General features: G+C 40.6%; 2 protein-coding genes across 6 annotated transcripts in view; both read right to left on the bottom strand.

Moving 5' to 3' along the window:
• Nucleotides 1–11,279, bottom strand: part of ZNF326 (zinc finger protein 326) — a 36,835-nt gene extending 25,556 nt beyond the window's left edge. The window contains exons 1-2 of one of the 5 annotated variants that reach the window (XM_040470916.1): nucleotides 11,111–11,279; nucleotides 8,571–8,615 (exon numbers count right to left, since the gene is read on the bottom strand). In XM_040470916.1, coding sequence (XP_040326850.1) covers nucleotides 8,571–8,615; nucleotides 11,111–11,126 — 61 coding nt within the window. In that variant the 5' untranslated portion in view covers nucleotides 11,127–11,279. The other 4 variants (XM_040470913.1, XM_040470914.1, XM_040470911.1 and 1 more) reach the window with 4 other exon arrangements.
• Nucleotides 11,280–13,471: 2,192 nt separating this feature from the next.
• On the bottom strand, nucleotides 13,472–13,890 carry LOC121027451 (thioredoxin-like). Its single transcript, XM_040470917.1, has one exon. It carries the CDS (start codon nucleotides 13,850–13,852, stop codon nucleotides 13,535–13,537), a length of 318 nt encoding a protein of 105 aa, XP_040326851.1. The 5' UTR covers nucleotides 13,853–13,890; the 3' UTR covers nucleotides 13,472–13,534.
• Nucleotides 13,891–16,527: the final 2,637 nt, after the last annotated feature.

Raw genomic sequence — 16,527 nt, 5'->3', positions numbered from 1 at the left:
AGACGTGGAAGGAAAAAACCTCACAAATGATAATCTACTGAATAATCAGATTTGCTAATAAAACCTATTTTTCAAAAAAACATTATCAACTAAGAAAGTTCTATATTAGAATTATTTTTAATTTAATCAACATCTATTTGACTAGGGTGCTACTTTAAGGTTCTGTATTAGCTTATTCCATAGTACATAATTAATAATAATTCCTACTCTCAAAAAAAATCATTTATTAATGTCAAGAAGAAAAACTTTGTTCTAAGTATACTTTTTTGCATCTAGCTGCTCTCAAAAGATCTAAAAACTCAGAAGCAGCCACATTTTCAATTAGCCTAATTTAAATTTGTTCATATACTAACCGAAATAGACATTTTTAAAAAGTAAAAATCATGGAGTAGGGGACCAACCTGTGGTATTACACCTATAAATAACAACTCAACAAATATTTAAATCCTCAAATACTCTGAATAGGGAATGAATGTGAACTCTAGCAATACAAAACACACACAAAACAAATTCTAATACATTAAGGGTACTAAGTATGTCTTATTACACTGCAATTCCATCAATATCCCAACCTCTGATATAAAAAATACAACGAAAGAGGTAATAAAATAAATTTACTATGATTATAAAAATGGTATTTTTAAATCATTTAGAATGTCTTATAAAGTCCTTTAAAATCCTTTATTGTCACCCTCCTCAAATTTTATACACTAATAAATACAACAATATACAAAGACCAAATACCTTAATTTACATTTTTTAAAACACTAAATTTTAATTACAACCACTTAAATATTTCTGGTCCTAATAATAATGACAACAGCAACAACTTCACAAAAATATCACTCAGAATCTTGAGACTTTAAAGCTGGAAGCAACCTAAATGATAAAATTCAATCTTCTTGCTTTATAGGTTAGGGAACTACAGTCCAAAGAGATGACATTATTTTCTCAAAGTTCAATATGTATCCACCCTTCTAGCTTTATGCTGTTGCTTCTATGTGAAACACTCCCAGCTAACACCCCAAATATCTGCTTCTTAAAATATTCTCACTTTTAAGGGTGCCTGGGTGGCTCAGTCAGTTAAGTAACCAACTTCGGCTCAGGTTATGATCTCACAGTTTGTGGGTTCCAGCCCAGTGTCGAGCTCTGTGCTAAACACTTGCTCTGAGCCTGGGACCTGCTTCAGATTCTGTGTCTCCTTCGCTCTCTGCCCCTCCCCCGCTTGTGCTCTGTCTCACTCTGTCTCTCAAATATAAATAAATATAATAAAAAACAATTTTTTTTAAATCTTCTCATCTTTTAAAAGTCCATTTCAAATACTAACCCTTTTTTTTTAAAAAAAAATTTTTTTCAACGTTTATTTATTTTTGGGACAGAGAGAGACAGAGCATGAACAGGGGAGGGGTAGAGAGAGAGGGAGACACAGAATCGGCAACAGGCTCCAGGCTCCGAGCCATCAGCCCAGAGCCTGACGCGGGGCTCGAACTCACGGACCACGAGATCGTGACCTGGCTGAAGTCGGACGCCCAACCGACTGCGCCACCCAGGCGCCCCAACTAACCCTTTTAAGATCAAATTTAATGATACCATCTCAGTTGATTATCATCTCTTTCTTCTAAATACCTAAAAGTCTATAGCTCTTATACGGTGCTTAGGATACTCTCTCTGCCTTATGTTCTGCTATTTGTGGCCTCATCCTAAATGTACACTCATCTTGTGGGCAGGGTCTGATTTCTACTAATTTTGTACATGCCCCAGAACCATTGTTCTCAAAGAATAGTCTCTTCACCACTGCGAGTTGCTAGGACCTTTTCAGGGATCCACAAGATCAAACTATTTTCATAAATAACACTGCAACATTATTTGCCTTTTTCACAGTGCTGACATTTGCACTGAAGATGCAAAAGCACTGGTGGGTAAAACTGCAGGTCCCTCACCACAAATCAAGGCAATGGCACCAAAGGATATTAGCAGTCATTGTAGTCCTTAATACTGCACACTTGCAGTAAAAAAATAATAAAAAGAGCCATCTGTACTTAAAAATGTCCTTGATGAAACAGTTAAGAATTATCAATTTTATTAAACCATGACTTTTCATGGTTTTGACTTTTCTGGTAGTGTCTGTAGCACAAAAAGCAATTTTGCTGCATACCAAAGTATCACGGTTTTTGCCAGGAAAAGCCATTGTGCAAGTGCTTGGTTGTGAAATGAAATTAGCCACTTTTACAAAGAATACTATTTTTACTAGACAGACAGACTGAGCATTTGGCATTTTCTCAAAAACAAACAAAGTAAAACTGTCACTTAAAGGAAAACAACTAACAGCATTTGCTGCCAATGATAAAACTTGAGCTTTTCAGTGAAATTTAGAATTATATAAAACTTGTAAGTACCAATAAGCATAACAGAACACAGTAAGTTTATTAATACATTTTTCATACTAAGACTTCAAATGGGGCGCATTATTTACATTTATAGCTCATCTAAATTCCAACTGTCCACATTCAAGTGTGCAGTCACATGCAGCTCATGGCTACCATATTAGACAACACAATTCTAGATTAATAAAATAGTCATTTATTGTTTTTTTTTTTTTTGAGAGAGAGAGAGAGAGCACAAGTGGGGGAGAAGGGTATTGGGGTGGGGGGAGAATTTTAAGTGGGCTCCACGCTCAGCAGAGAGCCCAATGTCAATTATCTGTCTTTAGAGTTGGTAATTTATTCTTATATTATCTCAGATAGAGGGCAATTTTGAAATTAAAATAAAAATTTCAAAATAAAAAGCCTTCCTCTAAACCTCATATTAAAAAATACTCTTAGAGCTAAGTTCAGTTAGATAAACAAAGCAAAAAGTTTCATATTGTTATTTCTGTGAGTTTCAATTTTGAGCTCGCAGAGGCTGCCTTCAAATACTAAATCTTTTAGTTTTTTATTCTGTGTTTTTATTTCACTATGCAGTCATAAATTACTACTATTTATTGAACACCCACCTTATGCCAGGCACTGTAGAGTACACAAAAATTAAGAAAACTACATAGCAATGATTTTGGCTTATTATTCATAGTATGGTTACTATTCAGTTAATTAAAAAGGAAAAAAGGAAGTCTTTACACTGTATGTAATCAGTATGATTATAGGGATATAGATTCTATAAGATGACTGCTTCTGTATAAACAACATTCTTCCAGGTTACCAAATGAACTTTTCAGAAATCACTTTAAAAATAAAACTGGAACAGGGCGCCTGGGTGGTTCAGTCGGTTGAGCCTCCGACTTCAGCTAAGGTCATGATCTCACGGTCCATGAATTCGAGCCCCATGTCAGGCTCTGTGCTGACAGCTCAAAGCCTGGAGTCTGCTTCAGATTCTACGTCTCCCTCTCTCTCTGCACCTCCCCCGCTCGCACTCTCTCTCTCTCTCTCTCTCTCTCTCTCTCTCAAAAATAAACATCAAAATACTTTTTAAATAAATAAATAAAACTAGAAGAATATAACATGTCTTTATTATTATTATAAAATGAAAGTAATTCACTCAATAACCGACCTCATGTTTTAAATCAAATCTATTCTATTGCTTTGATCACTCTATAAGTTCAACAAATGTTAAAACTCAGTTACAATTAAATCATAAGGAAGGAGCTGAGGAGTAACAGGAAAAAACAACTGACTTATCAAAATAATTAACAAGCTGTGTCACACCAACTCTTGAAATAGGACCTCTGTTCACCACCTCCACACTACTAGCATTTTGATACAGGCCACCAGCATCTCAAATCTACGTTACTACAACAGCCTCCTAACTAGTTTTCCTGCTTTCACTTTTGCTTCCTTTCTGTTTATTCTGAAGAAAACAGCCAGAATAAATCTGTTAAAATGTGAATTTAAATCATGTTCAGGGTACTTGGCTGGCTCAGCTGGAAGAGCATGCCAACTTTTGATCTCGGGGTCGTGAGTTCAAGCCCCACACTGGCTGTGGAGATTACTTAAATAAATAAACTTAAATAAATAAAGTTCAATGCTCAGTAACTTCCAATGGCTTCCCATTTTGCCTGAAGTAAAAGCCAAACCCTTAAATAATCCGTAAGGCCCTATACCAGTGGCTTTGAACCAAGGACAATTTTGCCTTCCAGAGGACATCTGACAATCTCTGAAAGCACTTTTGGTTTTCACAACCAAAGGGCAGGTGCTGTTCACATCCAGTGCACAGAGGCCAAAGATGTCGCTGAACAGTCTACAATGCACAAGACATCCCCCCACAAAGAATTATCTAGTCCAAAATGTCAATACTTGTAGGGCACCTGGGTGGCTCACTTGGTTCAGTGTCCGACTCTTGATTTTGGCTCAGGTCATGATCTCACGGTTTGTGGGATTGAGCCCCACATCAGGCTCTGTGCTGACAGCGTGGAGCCTGCTTGGGATTCTCTCCCTCTTTCTGTGCCCCTTTCCCAGCTCATGCTCGCTCACTCGCTTGCTCTCAAAATAAATAAATAACCATTAAAAAAGAAGGCAACTGCTATATCTGACAAATTCTGCCCTGTATGATTTACCTATCACTTCTTAACTTCATCATCTACCATTCCTCCCATTATCGCTCCACTCTAGGTATACTAGACCCTCAGCTGTTCCTAGAACACAGTATGCACACACCCATTTTTGCACCTGCTGCTCCCTCTGCCTGGAATGCTCTTTCTCTGTATCTGCACTGCTCAATCCCTCCACTCTTTCAGGTCTTTATTTTCTATTATCTCTTAGATATAAACAAGTTATCTTTGATTTTCAATGCCTCTGGCTACACCTCACCACTCTAACTCTGTCTTAAGACTGCTCAGCAAAAATCATCAGCTCTAGTCAAAACATTCTTAAGTCTCTCTGAAGCACAATGTACTCAGCTGTACCTTTATTCCTGCTTTCCTCTATCTCGAATGCTCTCCTTTTTTTCTCTGCTGTTTATATAAAAAGTTATTGTGAGGCAGGAAGGAAACATGGAATCATTGAAAATACAACTTCCTTCCAAGAAATGGTGTGGAGGAAATTTGGTACTTGACATATTTTCCAGTACCTTCTACTTCATTTCAGTCGCTGGAAAAGACAATGCTAACAATGAATTGTATTGTTGGCTTCATTTGGCTTCATATTTGCTAAAGCCTACAGCATTCTCCCTTTAGATAGCCATGGCTTGCATCCGCACCTTCTCAAATCTGTGCTCAAAGATCACCTTAGCAAGTCCTTCCCCAACAGAGACACACACCACCACCACCACCGCCGCCGCCGCCGCCGCCGCCGCCGCCAACATCCTCTGTGGCCTTTTTCTTCTAAGCAATTGTTACCATCTAATATACAATATGTGTTACTTCTTTATCTTGCTTATTCTCCAATTCATCCCACTAGATTGTACTCCCTACAAGGGCAAGAATATTTTCCATTTTGCTCATTGCTATATTGCCAGTTCCTAGAATAGTATCTAATACACAGCAGTCACTCAAGAAATATTTGTTAAATGAATAAAGTCAAATTACATCTCTGAAATTAAGTTCCTCATTTATGAAGTGTAGATAACCTAGACCTCAAAGTGTTGTCAAATAATGATCTTTAACCAGCAATGCATTCCAAAGTCATTCACAGCACTTTTTCATCACATGCACAACCAGGGATCCCTTATTTAAAACTAAGATTCAAGAGGACTAGAGTATGACCTAAACAGATAAACTTTGGAAAAGCTCCCCAGGGGAATCTAACAATCACCCTCAGATGAAAACCACTGTTGGAACTAAAATTAAGAGAAAAAATAAAGTTCACAACATTGGTAAAACATTAATCCAAAAGGATATATGCACCCCATGTTCGCTGCAGCTTTATTTATATAATAGGAGAGGTATGGAAACAACTTAAGTGTCCACTAAAGGATGAACGGATAAAAAAGATGGGGTACACATATACAAGGAACAGGACTCAGCCATAAAAAGGAATGAAATCTTGCCATTTGCAACAACATGGATAGACCCTGAGGGCATTATGCTAAGTGAAATAAGTTACAAAGCAAGACAAATACTGTTACGTGGAATCTAAACAAAACAAAACAAAACAAAAAAGCCAAGCTCATAGATACAGAGAACAGGTTAGTGGTTTCTAGAGGGGAGAGAGTGCAGGTGGGCAAAGGGAATCAAAAGGTACAAAAGTCCAGTTATAAAAAAATAAGTCATGAGGGGAAAAAATAAGTCACAGGATATAATGTATAGCATGATGACTTAACTGTTAAGAGATTAAATCTTAAAAGTTCTCATTATAAGAAAAAAATTTAATTATATATGGTGATGGATGGTAACTAGAATTATTGCAGTAATCATTTTCCCAATGTCTACAGTGAATCATCATGCTGTACCCCTGAAATTAATTTAATGTTGTATGTCAATTATACTTCAATAAAAAATAAAGTGCATCTCTTAAACAAAAAGTCATCACTGTGATAGAAATTGCTAAAGTTCTTTTTGCATCACTGTACATTAAGAAAATAAACTTCTGGCCTGGTATGACTCTACATGTCAAAGTCCTACATTTAGACATTAAATCCAAATCTCTGGTAAACACTACTAGAAACTGAAGCCTTTTATCATTCCAAATGTCTCTCTTTGGTGAACGTATTAGTCCTACTCACTCCAGTTTAAAATCTTGGACTCGTTTTTATTCATCCTTCTCAATTTTCTACTCATTACTAGTCAGTCAGCCTGCAAGTTCTGTTAATTTTCTCTAGAAACATCTTACTATTTTCAAAATTACTACTGTCTTCTCCCAAGTTCAGGATCTTTAAATCCTAACACCTAAATTTATTAAATGGCTTTTTAGCTTATTTTCCAGTTTTTTCTTTTCTTTTCCTTTTTTAAGATTTTATTTTTAAGAAATCTCTACATCCAGCGTGGGGCTTGAACTTAACAACCCCAAGAGCAAGAGTCACATACTCTTCCAACTGAGCCAGCCAGGCACTCCTAAGTTTCCAGTTTTCAATCTACCTAAATGTGGATACAAATTAAAGTTCCTCTGGTAGTTTTATTATGACATTCTCCTGTTCAAAACTGTGTTCTTCAAGGGCAACTAGCTGGATCAGTTAGTACAGCATGCAACTCTTGATCTTGGCGTTGTAAGTGTGAGCCCAGGTTGGGTATAGTGATTACTCAAAAATACATTAAGAAAACAACAACAACAATCACAACAAAAGCCAGAGGCACGTGGATAGCTCAGTCAGTGAAGCATCCAACTCTTGATTTCAGCTCAGGTCACAATCTCAGTTTGTGAGATCAAGCCCTGCATCCAGCTCTGGGCTGACAATTCAGAACCTGCTTGGGATTCTCTCTCTCCCTCTCTCTCTGCCCTTCTCCTGCTCATGCTCTCTCTCTCAAAATAAATAAACTTTAAAAAAAGGTATTCTTCAGCACTCAATATATACTACTTCCTACACATTGAGCTTTTTTAGCCCACATCAAATACAAAGTTTCTCTAAATTCTTAAAGATGATACACAGAAATTAATTGGACAGCAATTATTCTCATAAAATGGCACATAGTTTTATTTAGTACACCTGCTTCAGTTTTATTTTGTGAATATGTTATATTCTGTACACAGCTGAATTTTCCTTTTCTCTGGCAATCAATATGTGTACTTCCACTCTATGGGGGTCCTTTTTTACCTCACTGAATTCTTCCACATTCTTTTTTGTGTTATCATCCTGTCTGGCAGAACTTTAATAACTATCAAAATAACATCCAACTGTACTCTGCCTACCTCTTATGATTTTATCTAGCTCTATAGTCACAACTCTAACGTCATGCTTAAGTCAATGAACAATCAGGCTTAGGGACTCCTGGGTGGCTTAGTCGGTTGGGTGTCCAACTTCAGCTCAGGTCAAGATATCACAGTTCATGGGTGTGAGTCCCACAATGGGCTCTGTGCTGACAGCTCGGAGCCTGGAGCCTGCTTCATATTCCATGTCTCCCTCTCTCTCTGCCCCTCCCCTGCTCATGCTCTGTCTCCCTCTCTCAAAAAGTAAACATTAAAAAAAATATTTAAAAAAATAAACAATCAGGCTTCTTCATGTGCTCCTCTAGACAGCTCTTTATATACAAACACATTTAGACACTAAAACAAATGACCTCAAAAACAAGGTCAAAATGTATTACAATAAAAGCGATATAAAACCAAGACAATAATCCACTTAATCTACATTATTCAATACCAAAGCTTCTCAGTCAGCAAAAAGAACTCGACTAGTTTCTTGTAACTCATCACTCAGAATGTAGTCAAGGCCTTTTGGAATAAATTAAAGGAATCATAATTCAAACACAACAAAAGAGTCAAACTATACTGAATAGCCCTGACTTTTTCTGATTCCCAAATTCCTTAATTAAAAAACTATACATAGTGTGACAACATTAACACTGAGCAGTGATACATGAAGAGACAAAACAATGACTGAAACAAGGTAGAACTGGCTTTTTACATTGTTACTTTATGTGCATGTACAGAAAAACTGAAATGCATTCCTTTAACATTATTTAAGAGAAAACAAAAGAGGATACTCACCATTAAAGCCCTGATAAGTATTTCTGCAAGCAGAGTGTGTATAATCTATGAAGACACATTTAACAGAAAGAAATTAGTGCATTAGCAAAAATCTGAAATTACATACTTATCTATTCAAATCAAACAGAATTTCTTAAAATGCCATTAACTCTATTATCTACAAAAATGGAGTGTAAATAATTACAAACATTTAATATGGAAAAACATGTATCTCTCTTCATTATCTCCCCAAGAGGCAAATCATCCAAATTACTAAAATGTAAAAATTCGCTTTAACACCTAATATACAATAATTGCCAAAAAAGGGAATCCACTACTGATTTATACAGGGAAACAAAAGGAAGGCAGATAGATTAAATTATGTATCAAAAATTGCAAAAAGGGCCATGTGAGAATTGATTGCATGTAATATGTAACTATTTCAAAGTTAATATATTTATTTTACCCACTCGCTCTCTAAAGTTTTCAAGATCTTATTTGAGAATGCATATACACAAACATATGTTTGCCTTCACTGTATCTATCCAGGATGTGACATCACCAAAAACCATATTGGCAATTTCCGTTAAAACGGATTTGGCAATTGTTAAGTCCTTTAATTAATTTTACTAATAAATACTAAAAGAAAGAAAGCTGATACAGTGATCCCTTGAATGCAACAGAATCCAGCTACACTGCATAGGATTAGATTCAGATGTATTGTTAGTCAAATTCCACTCCCAAATATAGCAGTAAAGGAGAAAAGGAAGCAAGAGAGAGGAGGAGTGTTTACTCACTGACACTGTTTATAATTTTATTACTAACGCTGGAATTGTAGGCACATGGTGACAATAAAAAGTAAGCAAACTAAGTTTTATTGTTTTTCAACTCTCTACAGAAAATGGATTCCCTTGGGGGGGGGGGTGGAACCACTCCCATTGTTCCCTCCCCCCACCTGGGTAGCTTCTGCTGTACCCTGAGTGTTGGTACTATCATCAAACTTTGGTATGAAAACATAGCAATATATTTTTAACTTTCATTCCCAGCTTCGCTACTTCAAATAAACATAGTTTTAAGGTATCTGTATCAAAATGAGTCAAAGTCCAACCAAAACAAACAAAAACACCAGAGTGTGCTACTCTTAACAGCTGGACTTCCTATTTCAAACTAATTGAAAAGGCTCCACCAAAGCGTTATCCCAGGGGCGCCTGGGTGGCTTAGCTGCCTAAGAGCCCTACTCTTGATTTCCGCTCAGGTCACGATGTCAGGCTTCGTGAGATCAAGCCCCACATCTGGCGCTGCACCGACAGCTTGGGATTTTCCCTCTCTCTCTCTCAAAATAAATAAATAAACTTTTTAAAACATGGGTTCTTTCAGCCCCCTTTCATATACTTAGATTTGGCAGCTTTAATTCTTTTTGGCATGAAATCAAATCAAAGATCAAAAGATCGTTTAGTCAGACTCACGCTGAGATCACAGTACGTTCAATGTTTAATATAATTGTTTCGGTTGGGTGAGGGGCTTACAACTGGTTAGCGAGCCGGTTTTAATTAGACACGTCTGGTTACTCAGGATTAAGACCACTTTAATCACTGAAACCCTTTTCCACGTCTCCCTAACCGACTCATTTTATCTTGACACCAATTCCTATAAAAGTTGGGCAAGATTTGAAGACAAGGTGAAAACCAAATTAATTTTACTCTGGGAGCCTGTGAAAATGGTTTCAAGAACTAGCGTGAGAGACAGCTGGAAGGTATTGCTGGAATACGGTTTACTTAAACGTTAAGTCCAACGCAGGCGGCTGGGCACGGAGCTGAATTTGAAGGGCATGTGATGCCGTGCCAGAATTCTAACTTAAGTCCCATCCATACACAATCCAGAGGAAAAAAATGCTGAGGTTCACGCAGCTATTTGAAATTAGGGATTAACGACCAGGTAATTTTGGTGGATAAACAGCCCAGTTTGCTAACCAGTAATAGCTTAGGTTTCCATTCGGCACAGAGATCTACCTATACTTGTCACTTACGGACGCCCTTTAAACTCGTCTTCAAACTAAGACGAGAAACATCACCGTGAACAAGCCTCTGGAAATTGTATCTGTTAAGAAGCAACCTGGTTGGGGATCTACTACACGGACGAGCTAGGTCGCCGCCCTGGGAGGCGAACGCGACGCGAGGCCGGGGAGGCCCCACCCGCCCCTCTGCCCGAGACCGGGGAGTTGGGAGGCGTCGGGGCAATTTCCATGCACCGGGGCCGGGGCGAGTCCGGAGCGCGAGTCCGGGGCCCGAGACCGGAGGCCGTGGCGCTCTGGGCGCGCCCTTCCCCTCACCGAGGCCGGCACGGAACTCCCAGGTCCCCGGCGGCGGCGGGCGCCGGGCGGGCGCGACAAGGCGCGCGGGTTCCCACATAGGCCGATTCCGGGCACTGGGCCCGCGGCGGGCGGGCGGCCTCCGGGCCCGCAGAACAAAGCCCACACGGCCATCTTGAGACCGTAAACAGACCCCCGGGGCGGCCACCCCGCCTCCCGCCCGCCGTGGCGACCAGCCAGAGGCGCCGCTTACCGTCTTCGAAGTCCATGGCGGAGGCTCGGGGCTCACAGCCTCGGCGACGCTGGGCTGAGCTGTGGCAGGCGGCGAGCGCCCGCGACCCGCGTTTCCACACCACCCGTCCTCGCGACCGACAGCGGCGCTACCGGCCCGGGAGCCGCAGGCCACAGCGAGGCTGAGGGGCGGGGCCGGCCGGCGCTGCCAGCCGCCGCAGCGCGGCCTGCGATTGGCTGGCGCGGGCTGGTGGGCGGGCCCTCGAGTGGGGGCGGGAAGGAGGCCCGCTGTCGCGCTGCCGAGTGCTGACCCTCTGGGAGCGGCTGAGGAGGAAGGAAGGTAGAAAGAGGAGCGTCGGAGACTGACTAGGGTCACGGGAAAGCGAACTGGGTGTTCGGGAAATTCTGGCTGCGGCCCGCCATGTTTGATCCTGGCAAGAGCGAAAGGATCTAGTTGGAATACCTCCCTCCTGCCCAAACTAATAAACCACGTGCCGACCTTTTGCTTTTTATTGGCTGGGGATGACTACCGAAAATGTTAACGTGTTTTTGGACTTTTTGCTGTGGAGACGCTGAAGTCCCAGACGATTTTTACTCTGTGAGCAGAGAACAGATTGCAAAATAGGAAATAATTGTGGAAATGATCCAAAACAAGCTATTACCAATTTCTGAATTTTAAGGTCCAAAATGAAAGTGCTGTAAAAGTTCAAACCAGGGATGATTTGTGGCAGAAGTCCTCCAGAACCTGAAGAATGACCATGCACAAATATCCACACGCCTTGGCGTTGTATTATCACTACTTTGTAAGTAGTGTTGGGGAAGTGGGCAAAATTATTCATCCCACAGGTCAATATGGAAAAAGACAACTATTCATTCTGACCCTGGAGGAGCTTGAACTCCAGGTTTGATTTTTTTTTTTTTTTTTTCTGTTAGTAGAGGAAATAGTGTCAACAACGAGTTGATCGCAGGATAGGAAACCATGAATCAAAACCATTTGCTCTTCTTTGAGGTCCAACCAGTTTCTGGAACCAGTTCCAAGAAGGCAGCTTGTGGAAATAGGGCTGGGGGAAAAACTCACAGATATACTATGTGTATTACCATAGCCCCAAACCTGGACAGGGCATTGTTTCTACTTCATCACTTTCCTTCTCCACCCTTATTGATTCACCCATTCTCCACCCTTGTTTTCTTTTTTTCCCCCATCCTATACATGTTTCCTAGTCACCTGAGCTGAACATGTTGAAAACTGAACTCATAATTTCCCTCCTCAAACCTGCTCATCCTCCTTTATTCTTTCATCTCTGTTAGTGGTGTCGTGAGCAACCACCCACTAATCCTAGCCGGAAGCCTGCCCGATTCATCTAGTCAAGGCACAGCCCTCTCCCACTCTCTCACGCCAGTTCATACTGAATGAAGTCTTTCATCTGCTTATTACCTCTTAAAGTTTCTTAAACTTGTTCCCTTCTCTCCATTCCCACCGCACTACCTGCAGTACCTAACTACTCTCATTCTCTCTCTCCCAAACTGTTGCTGTATCTTCCTAAATAATTTCTCTGCCCTTTGGCCTTGGTTTCTCAGGCTTCTCAGGGCTGCGGTGTTCTAAACACTAATCCAAACATCTCATCATGCGTCTCTATCATGGATTAGATCAAGGCAAAGCTACGTAACCTAGAGCACGTGCGTCCGGATCTGGCCACTGCCTGACCTGCCATCTTCCTACATTTCTCCCTCCTCCTCTCTCCTACACTCTCTCCCTTTTGTGGATCAATTTTAAGCCGCTTCCCAAATCATCCCTATGCTTCTTCATGCCACTAAACTTTTACTTATGCTTTTGTCTCTGCTTGTGATACCACCCAGTTAACCCTACCCATTCTCAAAACATAGCTCAGGATTTACTTCCTCTAAGAAACACACCCACATCCCATCCCGGCACCCTAGGCCAGTACTTCTCAAATATTAACGTGTATATGATTCGCCTAGCAATCTCATTAAAACTCACATGCACACTCAGTCAGACTGGGTTGGAGCCAGAGTCTGCATTCCTCACAGGTTTCCAGAAGATGCTGCTGCTGCTGCTGCTGCTGCTGCTGCTGCTGCTGCTGCTGAAACCATACTTGGAGTAGCAAGGCCCTGAGCTAACCTGTTACCACACTATCTCCCCTGCAGTAAATACTCTGTTTGGCTTTATGTCTACCCACATTCGAAGCCCTTTGAGATTAGAATCAAGACTTCTTTGTATCCTAAGTGCTGAGCACATATATTTGCTAAGTAAAACTGAACTCTCTTGACTTTTTTTTTTTTAAGGGTAGACAATATTTTATTGCCACTTATATAATCAGATGGCAATTGGGTATACAGTCTTCATACTTGATCTTTCCTTTTGGTAAATAAAAAAATTTACAAGTTTTCAACAGCCAATGGCTGGTTATGTTTTCAGAAAACATAATTAGATTAATTCATTAATGGTAGCTTCAAGTTTTTCCTTACTAGCTCCAGAAAGTTCACCCACCTTTTGTCCTTTTTTAAAAAACTGGAAGGTTGGCATGCATTTGACTTCACGCTCTGAAGCAACATCCCAACAGTCATCCACATCTGCTTCAAGGAACGCCATGTTGGAATACTTGTCAGAGAAGGAATGAAAGAAAGGCTTAATCGTTTTGCAAGGCCCACACCACATGGCTGAAAAGTCAACTACTACAAGTTTTTCCCCTGCACTGTTCAAGGCTTCCTGAAAAGCATACTTGCTCTCAATCTGCTTCACCATTTTGGCGGTTAGGGTCTGACAAGCGGCTGTGAGGACCATGTAAGTGGATCCTAAGTACTGGACAGAGCTCTCTCTTGACATTTTTAACTTTTTATTTTTCTTGGTATCATGGCAAAGGAATGGTTTGTAACCCGTGGTACTCAGGCATGAGTGTAAGGAAATACGTATTGGGTCACACACACACACACACACACACACACACACACACACACCCTTCTTTCTCTCCTAAAAGAGAAAATTACCAATCATGGAACTCCTAACTCAAGAAGAAAACTGGCCTCAGCACAAATGCCTGGAGAGCCAGAATACATAGATATCTTCTCCCTTTCCTTCCTCTTTCCCAAGGCAGAAGCAGGTGGCCATACCTAGATACCCCACAATACCTGAGAGGCCTTGCAATACCTGAGAGTCCCTCAAGCCATCCCTTAATTCCTTTACCAAACAAATATTGATTGAGCACCAACTATGTGCCAAACATGGTTTTCTTCCTTCACTGTCATCTCTTTCCAGTCCCCCAGAAACTGGCCAGGCAACCGGGCCTGTTCCCACTTGTTTAGGCTTAGATTTTTACCCTGAGGGGCCAAGGTTTTGTACAAAGTCTTAGACTATTTCATTCTCCATTTATTTTGCAGTAGGTGGCAGGTTAGTAAATGCCAGAACAGCTAAGCCTGTTGGAAAACAGAAGAGAATATGTTTTGTTAAGTGCAGAGGTTAAAAGGATGATGTGCTGATGCCAAGAGAAGTCTGCAGGGAGAAGGAGGAAATGGGGAGCTACATCTAAGACCTGATCCTGAGGGAGCCGTCAAAGAAGCCCTACCATTGCCCTCCCCAGAACCTGAGAAGAGCGAGGTGCATGGGCTCCCTGAGGACCCAGGGACCTCTGTTCCTCATCTCCTGACCCTCCACATACATACCTTCTGCTCCAACAACACAGGGCCATCTGCTGTTCCCCAAACAAGCTGTGTATTTTCACAAGCTTTTGCTCACCCTGTTCTCTCTGCTTCTATTGTGTTTCCTTTCCTCCTCTGCCATTCTTCAAGGTTCAATAGTCATGTCGCCTCTTTTTAAACCTCTCCCTAAGCTCTTAGTCAGAATCCCCTTCCCTCTGTGTCACCTTAATAGTGGTTAGCACAGTTGGATTCTTGTTGTAGTAAATTATTTACTTGTATTCCTTGTCTAGCTCTTTGTTCATACTCTTTGGGAATGGAGACCCTTCTCTATACCCCTTTTATATGGCCTATAGGTAGCACAGTGGCGCTGTATGTTAAGGAGGAAAAGCAAAATCACCACTGAAGAAAAGACTGCATCTGACTGAAAGTGAGTGCCCAGAGCTTCCTCTGCACAAAACCACAGCATCCGACAATTATTTTGGAGAATAAGTGACAGTAGGGTTACGAAGGGGAGTTCTGATTTCACAATGCCTTCCCAATTGGCTCCAAATAATTCTTCTTCTCCATGTTCTTTAGGGAATTCATAAATACTTAGAGAGGGAGGTCAAGTACTAAAAATGACTGTCTTAAGGCAGAGCAGCCAAACTTAACATAAGCAAAGTAATTCCTACTGAGGGTTCTGAGGACTTATCAAAGGAGAGCTGGTTACAGAACCACAGCAATAGAAATCGGCTGAAAACAGCTGGTGTTAACAGCACTGAATGGATGTATTTTATACATATGAGAAGATGTCTCTCTCCAATTTTAATTTACAACTTGAAAAAGACACAGGTGTCTCTAAAAGCTAAAAGAAATAGCAATTAAAATAATAATTAGCTTTTATTAAGCCCTATATATTAATAAATGTTCCAAAGAACTTTACATGTATTAACTCCTTTTATCTGCTTAAGAGTCCTATGATATAAGGGCACCTGGGTGGCTCAGTTGGTTGAGCATCCGACTTTGGCTCAGGTCATGATCTTGAGGCTCGTGGATTTGAGCCCTACATCAGACTCTACGCTGACACCTTGGAGCCTGGAGCCTGCTTCAGATTCTGTGTCTCCCTCTCTCTCTGCTCCTTCCCACTTACATGCACGCACATGTTCTCTCTCTCTCCCTCCCTCTCTCTCTCTCTCTCTCTCTCTCTCTCTCTCGAAAATAAATAAACATTTTTTAAATTAAAAAAAAAAAGAATCCTATGATGTAGGTAGTGCTATTGCCCCTACTTTACTGCTAAGGAAACTGAGACCCATAAAGGTAAAGTTACTTGCCCAAGGGCACACTGTTAAAAAAAAAAAAAAAGAAAGAAAGAATAGAACCAAGATTCAAACCCAAGCAGCCTGGCTCCAGAGCCCATATGTGCATCTCTTTCATTCTGAAGTGCCTACTGTGCTCTACCGAGCAGCTCTTGCCTGCCAAGGATTTTGATGGACTCTTTATATGCCTTACTTGTATCCTCACGATAAGAGAGGTTATATCCTTTCTGCATGAGGTAAATTAAAGAGAAAGTTAGGTTACTTGTCCAAGACTGCACAATGAGAAATTACTGGTTCCATATACATGACAAATATTATATAATCATCGTCTATTGCTGTTTGGAGCCAACCTTGGAGACTCAATATCATCACCAAAGTTCTCAGGTTAAAAAAAAAAAAAAAAAAAAAAAAAAGGGCGCATGGGTAGCTCAGTCGGTTGAGCATCCAACTTCAACTAAAATAAAAAACAGGGGTTTTTTAGGTGAAACCC

This window comes from Herpailurus yagouaroundi, unplaced genomic scaffold (genome assembly GCF_014898765.1).
Source record: "Herpailurus yagouaroundi ecotype Mexico unplaced genomic scaffold, PumYag 77, whole genome shotgun sequence".
Taxonomy (NCBI): domain Eukaryota; kingdom Metazoa; phylum Chordata; class Mammalia; order Carnivora; family Felidae; genus Herpailurus; species Herpailurus yagouaroundi.
This window is presented reverse-complemented; position numbering and strand designations above follow the sequence as displayed.